This window comes from Acanthopagrus latus, chromosome 24 (genome assembly GCF_904848185.1).
Source record: "Acanthopagrus latus isolate v.2019 chromosome 24, fAcaLat1.1, whole genome shotgun sequence".
NCBI lineage: Eukaryota > Metazoa > Chordata > Actinopteri > Spariformes > Sparidae > Acanthopagrus > Acanthopagrus latus.
In genome coordinates this window covers 6,475,259-6,498,418 of record NC_051062.1, presented here as the reverse complement: position 1 = coordinate 6,498,418, position 23,160 = coordinate 6,475,259, and the positions used below count along the sequence as shown (strand labels likewise).

The window sequence follows — 23,160 nt, the reverse complement described above, 5'->3', positions numbered from 1 at the left end:
GGTATTAGCCTACTTTAAGCTATTTTAATAGCTAATAGCTAAACCTTTCAACCGTTTAAAGTTACATGTCAGGGCTACTTTCAGCTAACCATTTCAACCATTTAGCTAAGAATTATGCTCACTTTTATTTTTAAGTTATTTCGTCCAGCTATTTTAAATGTTTATCCAATACTTTTAGAAACCCATTTACTTTTAGGCAGTTATTTCCCCTTTTTGTTCATTCGCTGACGGTTTCAAGAATACTTTTAGCTTCCTGTTATCTGCTAGCTTACTAGCTATGGTTAGCTTCCACATAGCTAAAGTTACTACTTACTTACTTATATAATTCCTATAATTAGCTGAGCTAGCCTTTGCTCAGTAATTTCCCCATCTAAGAGAAACTTACCCCCTGCAGAACTGGAGAAGACCTCTGACTAGGACTCACTGGCGTACACAAAATAAAATGTGCACGGGGGGAAACCCAAAAACCCAGCAACAACTGAGAAGCCAAATCTACTTCATGCTCTGGTGTAATTATTCCCTCCAGCTGCTAATGGGGTGACTGGCCAGCTTCATGTGCGTATGAAGAGGCCAGAAGAGACATTAAATATGAAACCTGGAATACATATTGAGTGAAATGATACAAAAAACAACAGTCCCGAGTTATGAATCTGCACCTCACAACAACAACCCGCCTCAGTGAAGTCTCAAACCCAAACTTGTTCTCATCCTGACGGTTGCCATAAGAGGGTAGCCGAGCTCCATGTTTCGTCGACGGTAATTAGTGTCTGATATTTAACCTCCCCGCAGTTTGTCTTTGCTCCGTCTGGAGATGCAAAGTCTGCGGACGTGTGTGAGGAAACGGCCGTCTTGTTCCCCTTTCAGCACCGCGCCTGATACGGACAGCTCCCCCGCGGAGAGAGAGGGGGGTGACCGGCCGGGAAGCGCATGAGGGGAAGGGGGGCAGAAACGATACGGAGGTGTGTGTGTGTGTGTGTGTGAGAGAGAGAGAGAGAGAGAGAGAGAGAGAGAGAGAGAGAGAGAGGGGAATCGACTGCCTGTCAATAATTCCCCCCACATTCATGATTTACTGATGATTTAACAGCAGCTACACACACATCACTTAACACAATACAACACAATACAACACAACACGGCCAGGCAGGGTCGAACCAACAACAACAACAACAACAACAACAACACACTTCGCACGTCATTCATTCAAATTACAACAGGAAGAAATCTGTCCTCGATGAAGATGTTTGTTTATGTTAATGAGCAATCACTCGCCTCTGGCTGTCTTCATTGGTTAAACCCTACTTAATTATTAATGATGTCATCACCCCTGTTCTTCCAGGAACGCTGTTGACGGAAACAAGAAGTTGTTCGCCATCTATGACACGAGGTAGGAGATGTCACAATACAAAACACACACATTCTTCATTTATTAATGTCGCCCCCACTATGTGTGTGTGTGTGTGTCGCGCGCCCGCACAGAAGCACGCACGCGGTCCCAATTATCCACGGGAATCCTGACGACTTTCCCCCCAAAAACCTGAATTATTAATGTGGAGCCACGTGGAGTTTTTTTTTCTTGATAAGGAGAAGGAGGCCATTACATGCGATCAACTGGCCAATCAATCACAAGCATCGATGAATGGGTTGAGGAAGGCAGCCCGCCCCCCCTGCTCGATACTGCTCAGGTCCCGCCATTTTTATAGGAACCACGGGGGAAGGGGATTGGCGCGGATGGTGTGAGGAGCACTGTAAAAAATGCGAGTGTGAAAAAGAGAGTTTGGTGTCAATGATCAGTGTTAAAATGTATTTCTTCATGAGAAAATAAATTGTTTTCAAGAAATGGTGGCCTGTCTTATGACCTCTAGAGTGAATGCCATTCTGTACCATTAGGTAAATATGTTTTAATCAGAAGAGAGAAATCTTCATTGACTCTTTCTTATGCCCAAATAAACAACCTTGAAGGACAACATAATTTCATACTGTTTTACTTTGTTAATGTGGCGGACCCTGCCACCTTTCCACCTTCAAACAGTGTTCTGAGGACCTTGTTTTATCCTCAGACCAGCTTATTAAAGGTAAATACTTCTGACACTATTATTACCTCATAATTATTGTAAATATTAAATCTCATAGTTTGCATTTCCCCTCCAAAACTACGCAGTGCCCCTTTAACTGCCTTTAATTTAAACATTTTAATTTATCTCACTTGTAAAAAACTATTACATTTTTAAAATAATTTACAGTAAACGGGCATCATGGGAAGTACCTGCTTTTCCATCATGCCGTTTTTTTCCAAAATGACCCCGATGATGTCATCAGAAACTACTCCAGTGATGTCATCGAGGTTATCCTGAATCGAGCTTGAGGCTTCAAATTTTAAACCCAAAGCCTGCATTACAAAAAGATGATCATTCACCACTTAGGAAGAGTATATTGGAATGCTGCATTATGGGAAATGTAGGATACAGTGTTTTTTTTAAGCTGGGGGCATACTACTGGGTATAGAGTCAGGATATCTCTTGAGTATCATCCTTGCTTTTTTTTTTTAAGTGTCTTGTGAGTCCAGGGAAATGATAATTAGCTTGAGTGACCCTTTAAAACATCCATATTCACCACGTTTTACAGGAGAAACCAGTTGATTCACATGGGAAACTGAGCCCAACACTTTCCCTGCTGGGATATTTCCCCTCCACATATAATAACCCCCAACATCCCCCTGGGTACACAGACCGTGCTGCAGCTACTGGTGGCTACATTTTTTATAGTGTGGAAGTGTCGGGCTCCGTCTCTGACTTGAACGAGCGGAGTGCCTTCACCGCCACCAGCAGCAGCGTCCCTCCTCATCAATATGCGCTTCAGCCTCTCCTGCTCGCAGCAGCCAGACGCGCCAGGAGAACCGCGGAGCCACGATCCAGCGCGCACAGGGAGAGAGGCCATGTCAACTCCGTCCGCGGCTCGCTGCTGACTTTTTCTCCTCCTCCTCCGCCTCGACTTTTTTTTCCCTTCTTCTTCTCCCCCCCTCTTTCCTTCCTTTTGGGCAATCAATGGATTTACTCTGATCCGAGGAGCGTCCGGAACCGTCTCCACTGTTGATTGAGGTCGGAGGAGGAGGGGGGAGCTCTGCTTCTTCTTCTTCTCCTGCTGCTGGTGGTGGTGGTGCTGCTGGTGCGGTTGTAAACAACGAGGGGGGAAAAAAGGGAAATCAGACAGAAAGAAAAGGTGATGTTTGCTTTGCACGGGGTCCGTCAGTTTCGCGTCTTGTCCGTACTGGTTGTCGGTTCGATTGTGTGTTGCGCGAAAAGGTGAGTTTGCTTTTTTTTTTTTTTTTTTTTTTTTTTGTCTGTGTGTGTCATTTGGGGAGAAGAAGTCAAGGTTATTGCCCCTGCTGATTGATTCAGGAGCCAAGGTGATGTGTCCCCCCCCCTCCCTCTTGTCTGCCTTTTTCCAGCGTCAATGAACCGGGCAACATGTCATTTGTGAAGGAGACGGTAGATAAACTCCTGAAGGGGTATGACATCCGACTGAGGCCGGACTTTGGAGGTATGTGCCCATCTTATTCACCATCTTATTCTCCATTGTCATTTTTCCCTCCCCTGCTTTATTTTTGCCGCCATCCACCAGTGTTGTTATCAGGCGTAGAGGGGCCTGTGCCCATAATTCTGCTCTTCTGACCTCTTCCAGGGGCCCCAGTTGCGGTCGGCATGAGCATAGACGTGGCCAGCATAGACATGGTGTCAGAAGTCAACATGGTGAGTGGATGTTACACACCCCTTGTGCACTGGTGTCCAACATCAGCATGATTCCCAAGTACAGATGTTAAACCCCCCCCTCCATTATGTGCAGCTGGGATGAATGGGGCTGGGTTTCCTGTAAAGCGTAAAGCCTCTTTATCTTCACCTCGCATGCAACACACTGAGCACGAGGGAGAAAAAAAACAGTCCACCCGGCTCCACGCTCACTTTCGCTCGGCTTGTTAACCTCCGGAGCCACAGTCGAGAGTGTTTTCCAGGGAGCGTCTTCCCAGGAGGCGCGCCCCCCCCCCTCCAGCTATCAGGCGAGCTCTGATTGGATTTTTGGCTAATTTGTGAAGCCCAGACGGCCCGGCTCTCGCCCATGTGTTGACACATGCAAAAGGGAGTAACTTCAGGCTATTGTTTCTTAAAATAATCAGCAGACGATGACCCAAATTGCACTCGGGAGCAGGCGAGAAAACCAGATTTTCAGAGTTCAGGTGAAATTGTTCCTAGTCAGGTTTGGGTTCACCCTCAAGGCCCCCGCGATCGCTGATTCCAGATCAACACCTCTGACTCTAATCCGACACAGTGTAGGTGTCACAATCATTGCTTTTTATTAGGAGATGATGGCCGCTGAGCCCATAGGCTTCCACAACACAGCCACTAAAGCACAGCAGCCATCAGGAGTCAGACTCAGGTCAGCAAAACCACCTCGACCTCTTTGTGTGTTCACCATCACGCATCAAGATCTTTTCACACCTATAATGTTGCTTTCCTTATTGATCAGATCTTCCAAAGAGCAAAAAAAAAAAAGGGCAAGATTTTTTTTTACTGCGCCATGTTGGTAAATCAGTGTTTATCCGGTGGGAGGTGTGTGCATGTGCGTGGGCGCTGATCAATAGTAACGACTCAATAGTTTTCTTCAGCAGGTGACCGCAGGCTTTTGGCTTTTATGGTCTCACGCTCTGGGTTGGAACAATGTCAAGACCCCCCCCCGCAACCAACGGCCATTTTTATTCTTATTGATCTGCTGATTATTTTCAAGAGAAATCAATCAAGTCTGTAAAATATCAACAGTCCGAAACCCAAAGATCATAGAAAACATCAAAAGCTGCAACATGTTAGAAGCCGGAACATTTTTTGACATCAAATTTTTGACATTTCTTTTTGGATGTTCTTTTCGTGTTCCGTTTGAAACTAAGCTACATAACATGACCTAAGTTAAGTAAGTACTCACCCAAACAGTGATCTCCCCAACCCTTAACCCTACCAAGTAGCTGTGGTGCATAAACCTCAGCACTGTTGAGCACCTGAAGCCGAAGGTCCCACATGCTGGTCGTTGGTGCTTTCCAGCAGTCACATTGTAAAAAAAGTTGTTTTGTGAACCGTTATATTTCGTTATTTAGGTATGGCAATGTCTTATCTCATCAGTGTTTTGCTGATATGTTTTTTCATCACATTAAGGTGGCATTATGCTTCTCCCAAGACATATTTGAATGTCATTTCAAATGACTTGTAAATCAATGTGCTGACCAAAGTTAAGTTATTATGGCACTACAGTGTTAATTGTGAAAGTTCAGCTTTGTATTAAATTCAAATAAAACCCATTAAAATGTCATGAGGAGAGGCTGGCTGCTCTTGGCTTTCATACAGTGACAAACATTTCTTGATGCATGCGCTGGGATCTAAATGAAGAAATGATCTTTATTCCTGTTTACCATCTTTACATTAAATTCAGCTGAAATGTATATTTCGGTGCACCATGATTATGTCCTGGTGGAGCCCTGGTATGCATGGTTTTAGCAGAGGCTTTGTGATCCATGCTATAGGCTTTATTTTCCGGCGGTTGAGTCGCTAACACTGAATGGCAAGCCAGCTAGGCTATTCTCCACAGATCATGCAGAGGCAAGCAGATGAACCTGGGAATCAAACAAGCCGAGATTCACACTTGAACTGATAATTAATTAGGTCCGTTTCTCATCGCCACCGGTGCACCGAGGGACTTGCACATGTGAGTCTGCACTTGCTGGATGGACAGTCGCTGGCCACCGTCCAGTGCCGGAGCCAAAACAAGCCCGGTCAAGCTGTTTGTTATTTTTTGCACCGTCGTTTGACATTTGGTGCGTGCTTTTCATCCAATGCCGGGACCGTCTGTGGCTTTAGCATGAGGGGATTTATCCAGCAGGAAACGGATAATGAGTGCTTTTGTTTCCGACGGCGACAGTGCCGTGCTTTATCCGCAGAGCAACACTGAATGCTGTGCTCTCTGTTTCAGTTGTGGAAAAAAAAAAAAGAGGACTATTTTCGAGTTTGTTAGGCTTCATCCTGCATTCATTTCAATAAAACTTTAGCCTTTAAATCCACTTCGCCCGTCTGGTGGTAGGAGCCACGGGCACAATTGGGAGACTAGTTTTAAAAGTTGAGGGTTTATTGGGACAAATACTGCTTGCGATCGCTGAAACGAGGCCTGGATTCGACTCAGCCTGTCCTACAAGGAGCACAGATTTGCGAAAACAATACTGCCAAATATTAAGGTTGATGTGACGTTCTCTCCCTTTCATGGAGTGGAACAGAAGGGTACAACGCTGTATAATAAATCACAAGTGTTTAGTGCCTGAGGGAAGCTTGAGTTTGTGAGCTTTGAGATCTTCCACTGTAGAAAAGGATGACAGTGAAGCACCTGAGGGCCGTTTAGGAAAAAGGGTCATTCTCAGGGGCGGTGGTGATGTGCAGTGGTAGGGGCAAAGAACATTAGAGGCTCAAGTTGCAGATGAATTGGGGCGAATGGCTAAGGTTAGGCAGTAGGTGTGGGTGTTAAGGTGACAAGTCAGGAAATGAGTGCGAGTCCACTGAATGATCTCACAGGCAATACAAAGACTGACTGATCACTGTACTGGGTTGGAAACAAACATATAAACCTCTTCGATGCAGGTCAGGAGTTTCAAATACAATATAAGGGACTGTAAACAAATTCTTAGTGGGGAGTGGAGGCAAAAAATGAATGCATAATCAACCAAAAAATTGAATATGTGTGTGTAAATATGTAAGAATTGGTTTTGTCACTCCATAAGGCCAGTCAACCGTGCAAATAGCGGTCCTTATGTGGGGCTCAGAGTGGCACTGCGAAAACAAAGCTAGCTGGTTAGTATGCTAACTCCAGTACATTTATATGCAACAAAATACATCTATGATACCTTTGTTGTTTCTTAAATGCTATTTTTTTTTTTTTTAACAGAAATTCGTACATAGACTGGTGGTCTCTATTATAATGTGGCCTTTCATTTACTACTTCAAAAATGGAGACAAGCTAGAACAGTCACTACTTTGTTAGAACTAGCTCATTTCTCCTAATGTGGGCATTTTCTCACCACTTTGAAAATCATAATTCCAGTACTCAACTTATTCGGCACAACTTAACACTGTCGGACTCAAACTGTAAAAAAAGATTCAGACTTGATGGAAAACAACCAGAGCTATGAACCTTTCCATTACAGGCATTCCTGTTATAACGTTACGCATTACCCACAATGCAACTTGATTAATGATCAGTCAGAGTTTCTTGAGTGTTGTGGTAGCCCCAATCATGTAACCTCTCCCCCAAGATTAATTTCGTCACAATACTTGTATAGTTTTCAGATCCACTGACACTGACTCACTCGAGGCCATTTCTCAAATATCTTGCTGCTTCGTCTGGAGGCATGGAAGCCTTTAAATATATATGTTTCTCACATATGCTAGTACTTCCCAGTGTAAACAGACTTTGATGGGTTAAATTGGTGGAGAATAATACATTTAAATGAGTTTATGAGAGTCAAGCTTTGAGTCAAACCATTTGTGTAGTCCCTTAATCCTAATATTGATGATAACTTCCAAAGTGGACCTGTGTTTGCTGTTTGCTGCATCTCACTTTATATTCTCTTGACCTCTATACCACACAAATTTCCACTTCAACTTGACATGCAGTGGGAATTTGTTTCATCAACACCCCTGCCAGAGTTGATTCTTTGAATTTCCCTGGACACAACACTTGGGCAGATCAGATGTTGATCATCAGATCAACAGACTTGAGACATGAAGGGAAGCGGGGAACTATAAGATCTAACGATTTATTGAGTGAGAGCAAAGCACGGAGAGCGCAGAGAGGGCGAGGGATGGAAGATGCGAGGCAGAGAGAGGAGGTTGGGAAGCTGATCAAAATACCCCGCGAGCCCGCAAGACGGTGAGTGAACGCGGCATCTGGCTCCTCCAAAGGATCCACCTGGTGGGGCAGGTCGAGTCAGGCAGCAACTCTGAAGCCTTTGCGGAGCGCGAGCTCCCGCAACCAGCAGATGCTGAAGCGTCTGAGAAAGGTGCACTAATTACCTCTGAGGTTTGTTTGCAGCGTGCCGGGGGGGGCTCTGCTGATGAGAAACACATACTAGGACAAGATCAGAGCAACAGCAAAATAGATTATGTGCGCTGAGGCTGTGCTCACTTGGAAAGTTATTGTAGGAAGGGATCACTTGGACAAAAGAAGTGTCACTTGTGAGCGCTGCTCTGCAGTCCTACTCAGAGACGATTAAAAGGTTTTGGGTATCAGACAATTGGCTTAATGGAGGGTTTGGAGGTGGAAATGACAGTGCAGTGTTTGCCTACATTCAAACTGTTTTGTAATACTCTTAATAAGAAAGTTTAAAAACAAAATAAGGGCACTGTGTGTAGGCGTGTTTTTATTATCCTGACCTTCTCTCGCAGAAACGGACAAAGAGGTGTGATTCTCAGCGCTAAGAGCTATCTGGGCCTTTTATTCCGAGCCATTATCTGCACCTCGTGAAAAGTCACGATAATTTCAGCGGGATTCAATTACGGCACAATAAAGGCAGACCTCCTCGTGCAGCGAGCTGGTCAGAGTTTGCTCTGCGAATGTAGTTTGCAGGAGCAGGCTGAACGGGCTCGTCATCCGTACGCCCACGGCTGCGCGTGGGTGTCAGAAAGACAAAAAATCTGTCATTATGGAGAGGTGAGAGATCTCTCTTTCTCCGAATGTTGCATCAGCCTCTGTTTTGCTTTTGGGATTTTCATTTGTTAGATAAAACCCAAAAAACTGGCTCCCCTTTGGTTTATTTGTTTCAATTCTCAAGTTTTGTTTTATTATCCTTTTTTACATACGCCTGCATTCAGGTGACATCAGCCAACACGACATCAGCCAAATGTCCCTTCTATAGGTGTGACACAATCATTGAGGGGTCCCATAGGCCGGGCACCCTCCTGCATATCCTGGAATCAGATGTTGCCAATGCACAAACTGTGTCACCCTAATTATCTTATATAGGTCTTCCAGCTATGAAAAAGAGCATATCTTTTCTCTGTGCACTGAGTGTGGCTTAATATACCCCCATGTCTTTTATCCGGCATCCGGCTTCCTGCCTGATGGAATGTAATTGGCCTCAGGAGAGAGCGAGCTGTAGGATGAAGTGATGATCGCTAAGACTTAGAATAACCAGAGTGGGCACTTCCTGGTTTTCCACCGAAAGGACCCATGAATTGAAGGTGGGGTGTGAATGCCCATTCTACCAGTTCTAGATCTACAGTCCCGTCATGATAACAGACACTGAGTCGCGTGCACCTTTAAGACGCTGCATTATTGGTCTGGGGAATCTAAAAAAAAACTGACAGGCGCCGGCCTCATTTCCTTTCTCGGTGCCACTCAAGCAGCCGTTATGTTGTGGCAAATAAAAAGGGGCAGGTAAACTATGAGCCAGATTTATGATGGGGGTTGGTAAAAAGGTCATCAGTCAACAGTCCGATTTCCACTTATTGTGATGGATGCAGCAGATATATGACGTTTAAGGAGGAAAGAGAGAGGACCCCTGCAGAAATAGAACCTGAGTTTTCTGCACCCTCGGCTGAGGAGGAGAAATAGCCTTCCATATTTATGTTGAGAATCTTTTTTTATTACAGACTCATTAGTCGCGAGACGACAGGAAATGGAGCAGTTTTCAGCCTTTGCTATGCATGAGATAATAATTTGGAAAAATTGCGGTGCAAAGGTTTAGAGCGTGGCCAACCGTGAGGTCAGGACACCACGGAGGGATTGGAAGATAAAAGTTAGGGGTTGGAAGGTTATTAACAGAGCGGGGAAGCAATAAAAAACACATTTCTAAAGATAAACGGTCATTTTTTTGAGATTGTGTGGCTCAATCCCATTTCCAATTTTTTACCCTACCCACTGATTTTCGAGTGCCCCATTGCAAGAGCCTCATACATCATCCGAGGTCCCTGGTGGCATTTATGCAAACATCACGGCCTGATACTTTTCCCGTATGGTGTCTTCAGCTGTGGGGATTTCTCTTGCATTACTGTGGAAATCAAAATGTCGTTTGCTAATTGTCTTACGGAGATAGAATTAGCACGGATGCTTGCCATCTGTTCACGTCTTCCGCACTAGCGCTGCTTTACGGGCTAACGTTAGCAACCCGTGCGCACCGATACTCAAGAGTCGTACGCCATCAGGAGGAGGGAATGCAGCTTTTAAGTATGCCAAAATGCAAAAACCATAAATATTGAACAGAACAGCACTGTATGCACCAAAAATAAAGAGGGAATAGCTTGAATATCAATGTATACAGTTGGTGATGTTACACTGGGGGTTCACCTTGAAACTGACAAACTCCGAGGGAGCCGTATGAGTGAGATATTATTTTCCTTACAAAATAGAATACAATGCAAAAGCTAAATATGATCATAAAACCCAAAAGGATAACATGGCGAAGGAATTACGAATTTTGCATGTGTGAATTATGATTATATCAAGATGAATGCATGATAAACATAAGTGTTTTTCAGGCGGTCTATCTGATAATGAGTCATACGACATAATGAGTTTTGTTCATGCATTTTGTGAAATTCCAACATGTAACGCAACAAGGTGACATGCGTCTTTGTCTGGCTCCCGTCACTGTTTCTTTTACAAACACGTAATCGCCCACTGTCCTTTTTTTCCTTTGAGGCCTGGGTTAGATCACACCTTCTCTTTGTCCACGTCCTTCACAAAAGACCTCTGAAACCTGCTTTGCCCCCTTTAGCCTTTCTGTAACTGTTACTCAAGCATGTGACTCACTCATTGGGAGCGTTCACTGAAAAAGAAAAAAGAAAAAGCCTCCTACGGTCACACTGATTCTCCTCAACCTCAAATGTAACGGCTGACCTCCCCCCCAAAAACGGTTCCAATAATGTCCAAAATAGCAGATTACACAGAAGAACCCAAGAAATTATTAAAGATGAGGGTTTTTGCGTGAAAGTGTGTTTGAAAGTTTCTTTGAAGCGAAACAGAATCTTCAAAGGGAAAGATATTCACCAAAAGTAATTTGAAAAAAGACTGTGTACTGCTGTGATAATGCAGTCCACGTCACCGTACTGGTCCCCCCCCCCCGCTCTTTCCTTATTATGAGGCGATACATCACCAAATATTAGACAGTGAGGAAATTATCCTATATATTGAAGGCCAGCGCTGTCGTTTAGAGGAATAAGCCCAATTCAATCACCTCCCCGTGTTTGCTCTCAATAAGGGACGGTGCTATTTTTACCATTCTATAGCAGCAGGAGGAGGGTGGAGGGGGGGTGTAGGAACATCGCTGAGGGATTCCCCCGCACTGCGGTGATACACCGCCTCAGGGCCATCCCAAGGGAGGGCTCCGAAATTACATTGAAGTGACTCAAATTGCTCGACTTTGAGCGGGGGTTCATATGGAGTACACGGTGATTACATATCATATCCCGTTTTTTATTTCACAAGTTTAGCCGGGGCGGCCATTTATTTTTCATGTTGCCACCGCTGCTGAGCTTTGATACGTGTCAGATGAAATGATGATGATTCCTTTTCTGTTTTATTAGTAGGTTTACCCCCCCCCCCATTCGCTCCCATTGTGCTGCCGCTCCGTGGCGACGAGCTAGCTCCAGCATATGCCGGGGACAGAGAGCATATGCCATGTGACAAACAATGTTAGCAGGATATTTTCCTAGATACTGCCGGTATCACGACGAAGCAGTCAGTATATGCTAGCGCCGCACAGAGAGAGAGAGAGGGAGAGAGAGATTAAATTGAATATGGGTCAGTTTGCAGCCAAAACTCTGCTTATCTGAATTCTCACACACCCCCCGAATGGAAGTGATTATCCAGTCGGGTTAATTGAATAATTGAGAGGCTTGCTGGAAATCACTTCCACTGGTCACCGTCATTATCTCGGCTGAAAACATACGCTAATGGCCAAACAGCAGTGGTAAAAGCTGCACGCATTGGGAACTCATGTGTGGAGACTCGTCAATAATTCATAATCCATAGTCCTGGTTCATAGAAAAACCCGAGCCCACCTCCCTCCTTAAAGGAAAGTTCCAGGGCAGGTGATGCAAACCTGCACTCGCGCTCATCTGAAATTCAATCTGATTGTCTCCATGAAAGATTGATGAGGATTCCTTGGCTGCGTGTTTGTACAGGCTACACGGTTAATTTAAATCATTTATGCCTCGCGATGAGTGTGTGTACTGTTCGCTTGGCTTGCCCACCTGCTGATGCTCTGGCGGGAGATGGAAAAGGCATACCTAGAGCTCAGCAGCGCTCGCCAAGAGACGGCGGGGATGGAGGCCGGGTGGGGGACTGATGTGATAAGGGTGAAAACAAGGCAGCGTAGAAGACATTACTCATTTGTAAGGGATTGATGGAGGCTACAGTTACAGTGGTAATGGAGGAAAGGGGGGAATCCACTTCGACGGTACTCGTTCTTACAGCAAATTTGATTCCCCACCACATGCTGTGATCAATCCACACTGACCACTTTAATGGGACTATGACTGATAACACTTATTGCCCCGTGTGTCACCAAATCCTGGAAACTGACAAGGATTTATTTTCTTATCTATTCTGAGAACTCTGCCATCGCTGACAGAGGGAGGCTTCTTGATGTATGCGAAGTTATTCCAAGAAAGAAGATTAACCTATGTAGGGGGGAAGTTGTTGTCCAGTGTCGTACCTTAACAAATCACTCATCCGTAGAGGTGTATCTCTTTTAGAACTGGAGATAGAATGTAGTTCCTTCTACGCTGTTGCTGTATTAACCTGTGACGAGGCCCCTGCAGCCCGCGTTCCTCCCACTCTGTGTGCATGGAGTCACTTTTAAAAGGACCTATTAAGCGCAGTTTAGTCAATGCGACGGCACCAGCAGCTTAATTAGATGTTGCCTACAGCCCAGAAAACCAACCAGTGCTGTATGGCAATTACTGTGTGATAATTTGATTAAAACACACATTTATTTAGTAGATGCACAATAGGCACTCTTTAAGGAATACTTAACACTATTTAGGCACAGGGAAAATTATAGAGCTTTTTAACACAAGACTCAGCTGGGGAGCAGCTCAGTTGGGTATTTCTTAAAACAGGCTGATTTACGGGATCTTTAAGATCTAGGTCCCTCATTATTTGGGTTCCTACTCTTATTTTGGGTGTCTAATAGAAAATGGTTACAGGCGTTAATGATCATAAAACACATTATTTTGCCCATACTGGCCATTGTTGCAGCACCTCTATTCCTGCTCTGCCTAAATGCTCAGTTTTGGTGGCTGTCTCTTTAAGGCTGCCCTCCCAAAAGGCCCATTCTTCTGTCATTGGTCAGCTCTTACAGGCCTGAGGTGTTTTTGCTACCATGGGTGTGATGGGGGCATAGCTGAGGCAGTGACAGTATCGGCTTGTTTGAAGGCACAGTTTCTGAATACGTGCTGTGTGAATTTCTACAAACATTTTCACACTTGCAACTAGACCTGCTATATAATTATAAACGACATGGGCATTTTAGAATACATGTTGAGAAATCCCGATTTTTTTTTTTTGGCCCCTAGAATTTGTTCGTTGATGCAATATTCAGTATCCTCTTTCATGAGGCTGTCTGACTCCAAAATGGCCACCTTCAGACCTCACACTCAAGCTTTGAGTGAAAGCCTAAATCTAAGGGGAGATGGCCCTGATGATACCTTCAAGCGTCCTTTTGTCAGAATTTGCAAAGAGCTCTTTTCACATGCTGAGTTGAATCAAAAATGAAAAGGTGTACTTCAGCCATTTGGTATTTCAGCTGCATTATTACGATGGACTCAACATGTGATTCTGGTGGCTGCTTTAGACAAAATGTGATGATGGTAAAACAAAATAGACTTTGTTTTATTACCGTGCCACCACCTTGCTCATGGTCTCTTTGCTTTTGTAGGTGATGAAGATGCATCAGTATGAAACTGAGACTGTTTCATGACAAGTTAAAAAATATTTGAAAAATCAAAGCATCCAAGTTCCGATAGTGCTAGATCCTACAATACCCATAGTGCAATTCAATAGCATATTGTATTATTCCCTCCATGCCTACTAAACTGCTTCTTCTTTATTCAAACCCAAGCCCCAATTTCTTAAGACGTTGGAAAGCTCCTCCAGAACCACAGAGAACAGTAGTAAAATAAAATTTAGGGCGTGCCCCTTTAAGTCTCCTGGATGAGCTTTAGGTGCATATTTCCAAACAGATCTTCATCTTTTTATCATTAACCAATAAAGATGATGAACTCAGGGCTTTTAGAGCTTCCTGAAGTAAAGCAGGCCTGGTTAACAATCCAGCTTGTCAGTTTATGTCATATTATAAATCACATCGTGGTCGACTTGTTACCCTGACGTTTGTGTATAATTGTCATTAGTGGTTAAAACGACCACCAACGTTATAACAAATGGCATCGCGTACCTTGAGGGCAGTACCTAACGATCATTTTCACGATTGATGAATTTATTGATTTGGCCACTTCCAAGGGCCTGTGGTGACATCGTCAGATTGCTTTTTTTGTCCCAACACCAGGGCAAAATTTAAAGACATTAGACTGATAATAATACAGAAAAAAGCCTTCTTTGAGCCAAATTAAGACTATTTGAACGAAACGGAAAGCTTTAAAAAGCTATCGTGGTGCCATGACAGTTCAACTCTGAAGCTTTATGAATCACTGTGCCTCTCCTGGGAACAGATACCACAAAGGATAACTGCTATCTTCAGTCTACATTTTTGAGCTTGAGTTTATTTCTCAGTCTGTGCCAGATACAACCAGAATGCCTCCGTCCGGGGCGATGGTTCCACCACCGTTCTGTACATTTATGGCTCTGTGCCAATGCGCTTTCCTCCTCATGCTGTGTGACCAATCTGGATCCTGTGCTGACTAAGATCTTCCCCTGTTCACATCTCTGTGTGCGCGCCGAAACCTGGAACACATATCCATTGAGTGTGAAGTATCAGCCGAAACAGAGGAATGAATAATTAACGTGCAGTCAAGTGCCTGACATTGCACTCTGTTCTTTGGTTATCTCATGAAAATGCAAAGTGTTTTCTGAGCATTAGCAACAGTGCTGAGATGAGTGCACAAGGGGCGTGCAAAAAAAAAAAAGACAAATAAACTATTTCGGTTATATAACACAGACATTTTTTTTGGAAGCCGTTGCTCATTGCAGTGGCCGTAAATCTGCATTTCTGTTTGTTTTTCTTCTGTGCGAAACCTGAAAAAAAAAAACCAAACAAAATAAACAAAAACTGCAGCACCGACAGACATGTGCGCCTCGGCCAGTGCCAGCTTGGTGCGGGCTGGTTTCATTTCAACACCACAGCGGGCAGAGAGGGGGATATCATGGCATTGCCCCGAGAGAAAGAGAGAGAGGGAGAGGGTGAGAGAGAGTGAGAGAGGTGCAGACAGACTGAGATAAAAACAGAAATAGAGAAGAGAGACCGTTAGCTTGGGTAAGTGGATTATGTGATGTGGAAGGGGAAGGAGGGAGGGGCTCTGTCCTCTATCTCCACCACCGCCGCTTCTGCTGCTGCTACTCTGGTCAAACACTACTCGGATCGAGGCAAAACAAAAACACTTACTTGCTTACTGTCCAATTTTCTTATTTATTTATTTTTACTCACTTACACAACCGTCCTTAAAACGTTTGGTTTCACAGGACTAATCATCTCCTCGTGGATGCACTTGAAGCACTCCCTGCCAATACTTGCTGGGCTCTGGTGCCAGATGGCGAGGGTTTGTTATACAGAGACACAGAGAATGTCAGAATCTTACATGATCACGTCGATGTTTGCAAACACTTATGTGATTTAAAAGGCGAGCAGTGATGAAGCCCGTGTTTCAAATGCAGTTTGAGCTATCAGCTGAGTGCTTTGACCTGACTTTTGGCAAAAAATGGCATTCTGAGAAGAGTCGTCGGCCAACAAATAGTGACAAAAGGATACATTTTTCAACATTTCAGCATTAGTTTCTTGCTTTTCTGTTTCATGTCGTATTTCATATCATCATCAACTGAATAGATGTGGGATTTTTGACAAAATAAGCTATATAAAGGTGACATAATAGTCACATTTAGGGTAACAATTGTACTTTGGGTTACCACTAGCATACATTTACATGCTTGAGTGCTCAAAAATGTTTCTTTCCATGTGTGCCGATACATGGGAGATGGATGTGCCCCGAGTTTACAGCGAGGAATTACGACTCAGAGTGTCATTCCGTTGCGCCTTTTTCTGAGTTGTCTGAAACACAGGCATGTGCTCCTTTATCATGCTCACATTTGCTAATTAGGACTAAATCTTGAGCACAGCTGGGGTTAATGGGAGTGTCATTAGTTTACAGGAGTGACAAAGCGATGTTGCCATCCCAAGGGCCACGCCGCGAGCTAGCTAAGAAAAAAAAATCTTTGATGGATTAACCATTAATGAAAATGATCAATACTCACAATAGGAACCTAAGTTTACCAAAGGAATTTAGAAACTGGAATATGAAGTAAATCAAACAGAAGAAAAGGAGATAAACACTAAGGTTGGTCCACCAATTCAAACAACTTAAAGTAAGCCTGTTTAACTTCTACTTTTACAGGCAGTGTTAAAAGCACTCCAGAGCTTTTATGTAGCCTACTGCTATCAAGCCTTTGAGACCTAGTCGTTTTGATTTTGATTGCATTGGGGTAATGGGGGGAAATACCTATTAGACTAACAAATTAGCTGTGACCCTAGAGGACATCACAATAAAGTGTTACTTAAAGCCCATATTTCCATTTGCCCCCCCACGGAGAGAGAAAACAATAGCTGCTAGGCGAACAACAAAACAGCATTTACTGGAATAGAGTTGGAATAATTTATTTTGAAAGATGAAACAAACAGTAATGCAACTCTCAAGAGTCAGCCTGTTTGAATGAAATGAAAGGCAACATATGTTGAAAAAGCTACTGGGCGCCATGACAGTTCAACTCTGAGGCTTTATGAATCACTGTGCCCGTAACTGGGAATACTCTGCTGTTGATGCATCAGGGTGAAATTTTCTATGAACTTTTCCACCGAAACTGCAGCTACATGAGTCAGCCTGCCCACACACTTGTACAGTGGCACATTACTGTATGGGCTACTGTATTCCAGAAGGAAGGGCAAAAGCACTTCTGAAAATTTGGCTGCGGCATGTGAATCAGTTGGCCCACAGTCCTTTCTGCTTGTTGGATGCCGTGTCATGTCATATAAATATTAGGAGCACTGACAGTGGGGAGTGAACAGAGCTGATGTGTCAGATAGTGACCTGTTCTTCTTGTCTGTTTTCCTCTGTTTGTCTCACAGGACTACACGCTGACCATGTATTTCCAACAGTACTGGAGGGACAAACGTCTAGCCTACATAGGGATCCCCCTCAACTTGACCCTGGACAACAGGGTCGCCGACCAGCTCTGGGTCCCCGACACCTACTTCCTAAACGACAAGAAGTCTTTCGTCCACGGAGTCACCGTCAAAAACCGCATGATCCGCCTGCATCCAGATGGTACCGTTCTCTATGGCCTCAGGTGGGCACATGCAAAATAGCCTTTTGTCAATATGTTTGTTGTGAGTAGGCGTCGCGTGTTGCATGTTTGGCTCTCCTGCGTGTTACTTTTTATAACTCAGAAATCTTAGTTCTCTGAATTCCGTGCTTTTATCAGGTTGGATTACTGATCTTGTTGGCAATGGCCGAGAATGAATGCTGTAGTATTCTATTTCTGAAGAGCGAAAGCTACAATGAATCCTTTTTTACCACTAAATACTGTCTGTCTGGCCAAAGTCTTGCATATATTATTGCTCAAATGTTTACAAAAACTAACCAAAAAAACACCAGTGTTCCTTAATTTCCATGAATCTGGGTACTGCAGTGGCCTTGGGGCTGTTTGCCAGTCAGAAAAGGAAAGGCAAAGTATTAATAAGAGATGGACAGCCGCATAGTTGGTCCGTGTCTTTTCATGGGATTTGTTTGTATTGAAAACTAAAGACAATCACAGATGTCCTCTCGATAGCGCCTAGATGCAACTACAGTATGTGTTGTGTGCCAGCGCACTGCAGCGACTAGGATTATTCACGTCGTTAGAGTGGTGATGTGCAATTTCTGGGCCATGCAAATGAGCGACACTCCCAACAACAGGCAACACAGTGAATCTCAGGGTCAAAAAAAAAAAAATGTTCTCAGATGTTTCCCAGTGTCAAGTTAATTCTATGTTTAAAGCCCTGTTACGGCACCGCAGTTGCCCAAGCTGAGATCTTGGCAGTTTTTTCCGCTGCTGGCCGCCGAGCAGCCAGAGGATTAAGCGTTGTGCTCAAGGGCACCCCGGCATTTAATTATTATTTTTTTTAAAAAAAGGAGGGGAGAGTGCAGTCGGAGATCATCCATGGAGGAGGAGTATGAGCAGGTTAGGAGGTGAATTAATGCAATGTTAAGCTCGCAGCTGTTGTTTTGATATTTGTTTCATAAAGCCCTTGTTTTGAATTTCCATTGATCTTCTCGACAGGCAGGTTCAGAAGAGTTACTGTGACCTATGAATATGGATGCATGCTTTGAATTATTAGAGTGCAAAGCGAAAAGGGTCTGTGCGTGCATGTGAGTGTGTGTGTGTTTGCACGCGTTTCGTTTCTTGCATGCTTGTGTTTGAATCGTTCAGCGTTCATACTTTACAGTCATACAGCCATGCTTGATTATGCAAGTGGAGTTCATAGCACTTAGCCTCGTGGGCTACTTATAGACCTCTCTGTGCTTTCAAGAGATCAAAGGCAGAGGGGCGATGTGTGACGTGGTGTTTGCGATATGAGCCGTTACATAAATGTATGTCAGGTAGAGGAACACGCTGAATACAGATTCCTATCATGGTATCAAAGAAAACGCCCCGTGTTTGTTCCGTATTCATGTGTGCCAACGGCAGGGCTCCGATTCAATTACACATTCGATGCATCATTTACGCTTTAAAGGGGCAGTACGCAGTTTTGGAGAAGAAATTCAAACTCAGAATTCTTCATATTTACAATATTAATGAGGTAATAATAAAAAGTCAAATATTTATTTTTCCTACAATTGAATAAACAAGCTGCTCTCAGGGGAAAATAAGGTCCCCTGAACACTGTTGGAAGCTAGAAAGGTGGCAGGGTCCGCCACAAACAAACAAAGTAAGAAATTGTGTTGTCCTTTTAAGGTCAGTTTGGGCATTCTGTTTATTGATCAGAATATTCATCAAAACAAAGAGTTTGTTTATTTAGATTGTTTAGGCATAAAAAAATCAGTCCATAAAGATATTTTCTGGTTCAAATTTCTTTCCAAAAACGACATAATGCACCTTTAAAGTGGCAGTAAATAGTGAAAAGTGATAATAAGTTCCCAGATTGATTTTTATAACATTATGAAACATTATATGATGCTTTTGTTTTGGTGCTGAGTAATAATCCAAGCTCAGAACCCTGCATACCTAGTTAGCTGGCTAGCGGGTAGCATGTGCAGCATTGTTTAGCTAAAAATAACGACTGGAAGGTTAGTAACATTGTCTGTGCACTTTGTTTAATCACAGTGACACACTTTAGCTTTACTTATTTTGACATTGTTGCCCTTGCTAAAATGAGCTATCTGGCTAGATTTTCCAGCAATTGCTAGCTTAATGGAGGCTGGGGTGGTTCCTGCCGACAACGCCACTTCAATAAAATGTGACATCTAATAAATTAATTGGGGGAAAAAGACATTTTGAGAAAGAATGACGACACTTAGTGATAAATTAAAAATGAGTTTGAATTATGTATCAAATTATTTCCCAATTTAGTGGTTTACACTATTTATTAATGTGATGATTTTATTTTAATCGTGTCCTATTGAATTATTTAATATGGAACATGTTTTTGACTCCATAAGCGCAGTCCACAGAGACATTCAGTTTACTGTCATGAATGACTAATGATGGGATACACGATTTTGATGATACTTAAGCATGGCCATATGTTGGAATTATGCAGTGTGTCATAATAACTACAATATGTGTATATCACACAGACACACTGTTTTGTTGTTGTAATTTTAGCTGTATAATAATATTAATAACACCTAATGGGTTTCCACAGCCTCATCCAAGTCTCAACTGAATGGAGACATCCAGTGGCTAATTGCCAAGCAGCCGGCTCTTAATCAGGGCAGACTTAGCCCAAATCATTTCGGAATTAGCATTTCCACTTTGCTGCTTATTTTAACTGTCTGATCATCAGCCGTTTCAGTGCCTGCATCTGATAAACAAAGGGATACCTCGTCATGACCCAGTTCGGATGAGCAGGCACTAAATACTGCCAAAAACGCGTTTGCTTTGATAAGATTTTTTATTTGCACAAATTTTCACTTAATCACCAGGTGGAGGGTAGCCAGGTCTGTGGAGGGGGGTGGAGGGACGTGAACTGATGAAAGAAAGAGGACTGCTCGTCAGGCTGTGATCTATAGCGTAATGATGTACACAGTTACACAGTCAGCATTTTAGTTTGGAGGCGGTGCAATAATCTTATTTTTAGATGACAATGCCAATAGTCTCCAGTAAGATGAAGCCAGCTAAGGGACTTAATGTGAAGACAAATGGACGTTTGGTTTCCTTTAAAGCCCTTCCTTGTGAAGCCCTTACCTGCTTTTCTGTTTTTAGAAGAATAATCTAAAAGGGCATAAAAATAGTAGCCATCAGTTCCTTCTCATCCATCTTCCCTTCAATACGATTATTAAAATCACATACAGTTTCTCAAATCTTCTCCTCTCCTCCCCCATCTGTGTCTTCTATTTCCAGGATAACTACAACTGCGGCGTGTATGATGGATCTCAGGAGGTATCCCCTGGACGAACAGAACTGCACTCTGGAGATAGAGAGCTGTGAGTAGAGAGACCTAATGACTGTCAGCGCACTGAGCAGAAAACCAACACAATATATATATGAGATGTGACGCGTTGCACTGTGAGCGAAACCATAGCCAACCTTCTTTTTGAGGTCTGCGTTCATTCTGAATCTATCCCAGGTGACAGACAGATAGGATTTACATCTTAAGGCAATTATGGCTGATGGCAGAATTCATTAGCTCACCTTAAAAAGGGGCATTCCACGTATTAAATGCTGCACTTGCATTAAGTTTGGTGACTTTTGAGAGACGATGGAGAATAAAGACTGGTCAAAATTGAAGCACAATATGAGCACACAAAATTCTGCTCATATTTACCATGCCTGGATTGGTAGACAATGTTGATTTTGTTTTTTAAAGCATACATTTTTGACAATAAGCAAATCATCAGACTTATGCTGGATCAGATCAGATAATATTGAAAGTAAACCGAAGTCATTCTGAATCAGGTGGTACCCTACATTGTCATTTCTCCTTTTAGTTTTCAGAGAGACAGCCATTTCTGTACCCTTCTATATTTAGCCGTTGGTTACGTGGGGCTACTCTTTTTATCTTCTATCAAAAACAATCCAAGGAAATACAGGTTCCTATGATCCCCTTGTGACTGACGACTAAAACAGGATGTTAAGAAAAACTTCCACTGAAGTCTCATACGCACACTCAGTCTCATGACCGATTTGGATAAAAACAGCTGTGAGGGGAAAAATCATAAAAATCCCACTGTGGTCATTAAGTTTGTGTCGCGCTCGTTAAGGCTGGAGAGTGAATCAAAATAGCAATATGGCTAATTGCAATATCCAAACTGCACGATGCACAATGTCTTGATGAAAGAGTGTGATAAAACAGCATTATAATGAAAAACTGTAGAGCTGACCAGCAGGTTTATTTGTTTGGTGTAGACCCTAACAATCACAATATCTGTCAAAATACTGAAGAAACTACTTCCTTTTTTTCATATCTTGAAGCCCCAATGCTAATGTTCAACCATCAGTCAACCTCATGCAGCAAATGTCAGCAGCGGCCTTCAAGACGCCTCCAGAGAACTCCTGGTTCACACTGTAGCCTTTTAATCAGGGACCGGTTTACACCTGATACACTGTTAGGATAGTAAACAAGGATTAGGATTATCACAGACACTGCTGGTGTCCCTGTGGGTTCCTTTGAGCTAATGTCAGCCTCTCAAAATACAGTTAAGAATAGAGCGCATTCAAGATCTGTCTCACAACAGTTCCCGTATTGGAACACTTGAAGAAAATGAAAGCAAATACAGTAAGTGAGGCCGGAGCTTCTAAGGACACCGGAAATGTCAGCTATTTTTGAATTCTTTTGACATTTTTGTGAACTCAAGTGAACCTATTAACTGACTTGCTTTTCAAAGCAACGTCTGGTTCTTGGAAACAACTTCAAACAGGCTTCTCTTTTATTTATTTGATTCTTCCCAAATGACAGCCCAGTTGGATGATCAACAACACTGCATATCTTGGTCTCCAGTGATGGTTAGACAGATGGTTACACCTTGGTGTGTGTGTGTGTGTGTGCGCGTGTTTTCTTCTTGTGCAGATGGCTACACCACAGACGACATCGAGTTCTACTGGAAGGGAGGCGAGTCGGCCGTGACGGGGGTGACGCGGATCGAGTTGCCTCAGTTCTCCATTGTCGATTACAAGCTGGTCTCCAGGAACGTAGTCTTTTCCACAGGTAGATGCCGTGCTCTACTGTGATGTGTAATGTTGTGCCATGAACTGCATTTCCTTTGGGAATAATACATGACAGACTGACAAGTGGTTGGTACATTTTAGATGATATTGTTCATATCAAGCGTTGGCCTATTTTCAAGCTGATTATTTAATCAATTTCTGTAGCAAACAAATCCGTGCCAAAGCTTGATCTGTTGATCTTAAATCCTCAGAGCCAAAGTTGTGTTTGTCAGTGCTTCTAATTGGGTTGAAGTGAGGAAATGCAATGCCTTTGAAGTATCCCTCAAGTAGCAGCGGCTGATGCGAGGATGCCGGTAGCAGCGCTGAACCAAAACATGCCGTAAACGCCGTGATTCACTGAGCAAATTGTGTCCAAGCCGGATGGTCCTTGACCCTGAGAGGTGACGCCGGAGTTAATGGTTTGGTTAACACGCTGACATTAACAAAATGCAGCTGAAGACACCAATCAATTCAATCAGTCGATACCATCAGTCAGTGTGACAGAGGGAA

General features: G+C 43.3%; 2 protein-coding genes across 17 annotated transcripts in view; one reads left to right on the top strand and one right to left on the bottom strand.

Annotated features, from left to right (window-relative positions):
• Window positions 1-23,160, bottom strand: part of LOC119015471 (gamma-aminobutyric acid receptor subunit alpha-5-like) — a 184,128-nt gene that overhangs the window by 123,985 nt on the left and 36,983 nt on the right. For 2 of the 12 annotated variants that reach the window (XM_037091464.1, XM_037091465.1), the window contains exon 1: window positions 386-520. The exons of 9 other annotated variants lie outside the window; for them this stretch is intronic. The gene's annotated coding sequence lies outside the window, so the exon portion shown is untranslated. Of the gene's footprint in view, window positions 1-385; window positions 521-656; window positions 786-23,160 lie in introns of those variants that run through there. One more of the 12 variants, XM_037091467.1, reaches the window with a different exon arrangement.
• The window catches only part of LOC119015478 (gamma-aminobutyric acid receptor subunit beta-3-like), a 69,132-nt gene that overhangs the window by 25,949 nt on the left and 20,023 nt on the right, over window positions 1-23,160 (top strand). For 2 of the 5 annotated variants that reach the window (XM_037091499.1, XM_037091500.1), the window contains exons 2-7: window positions 1,337-1,384; window positions 3,446-3,537; window positions 3,679-3,746; window positions 17,372-17,592; window positions 20,848-20,930; window positions 22,514-22,651. In XM_037091499.1, coding sequence (XP_036947394.1) covers window positions 1,337-1,384; window positions 3,446-3,537; window positions 3,679-3,746; window positions 17,372-17,592; window positions 20,848-20,930; window positions 22,514-22,651 — 650 coding nt within the window. Of the gene's footprint in view, window positions 1-841; window positions 960-1,336; window positions 1,385-2,683; window positions 3,300-3,445; window positions 3,538-3,678; window positions 3,747-17,371; window positions 17,593-20,847; window positions 20,931-22,513; window positions 22,652-23,160 lie in introns of those variants that run through there. The other 3 variants (XM_037091502.1, XM_037091504.1, XM_037091501.1) reach the window with 3 other exon arrangements.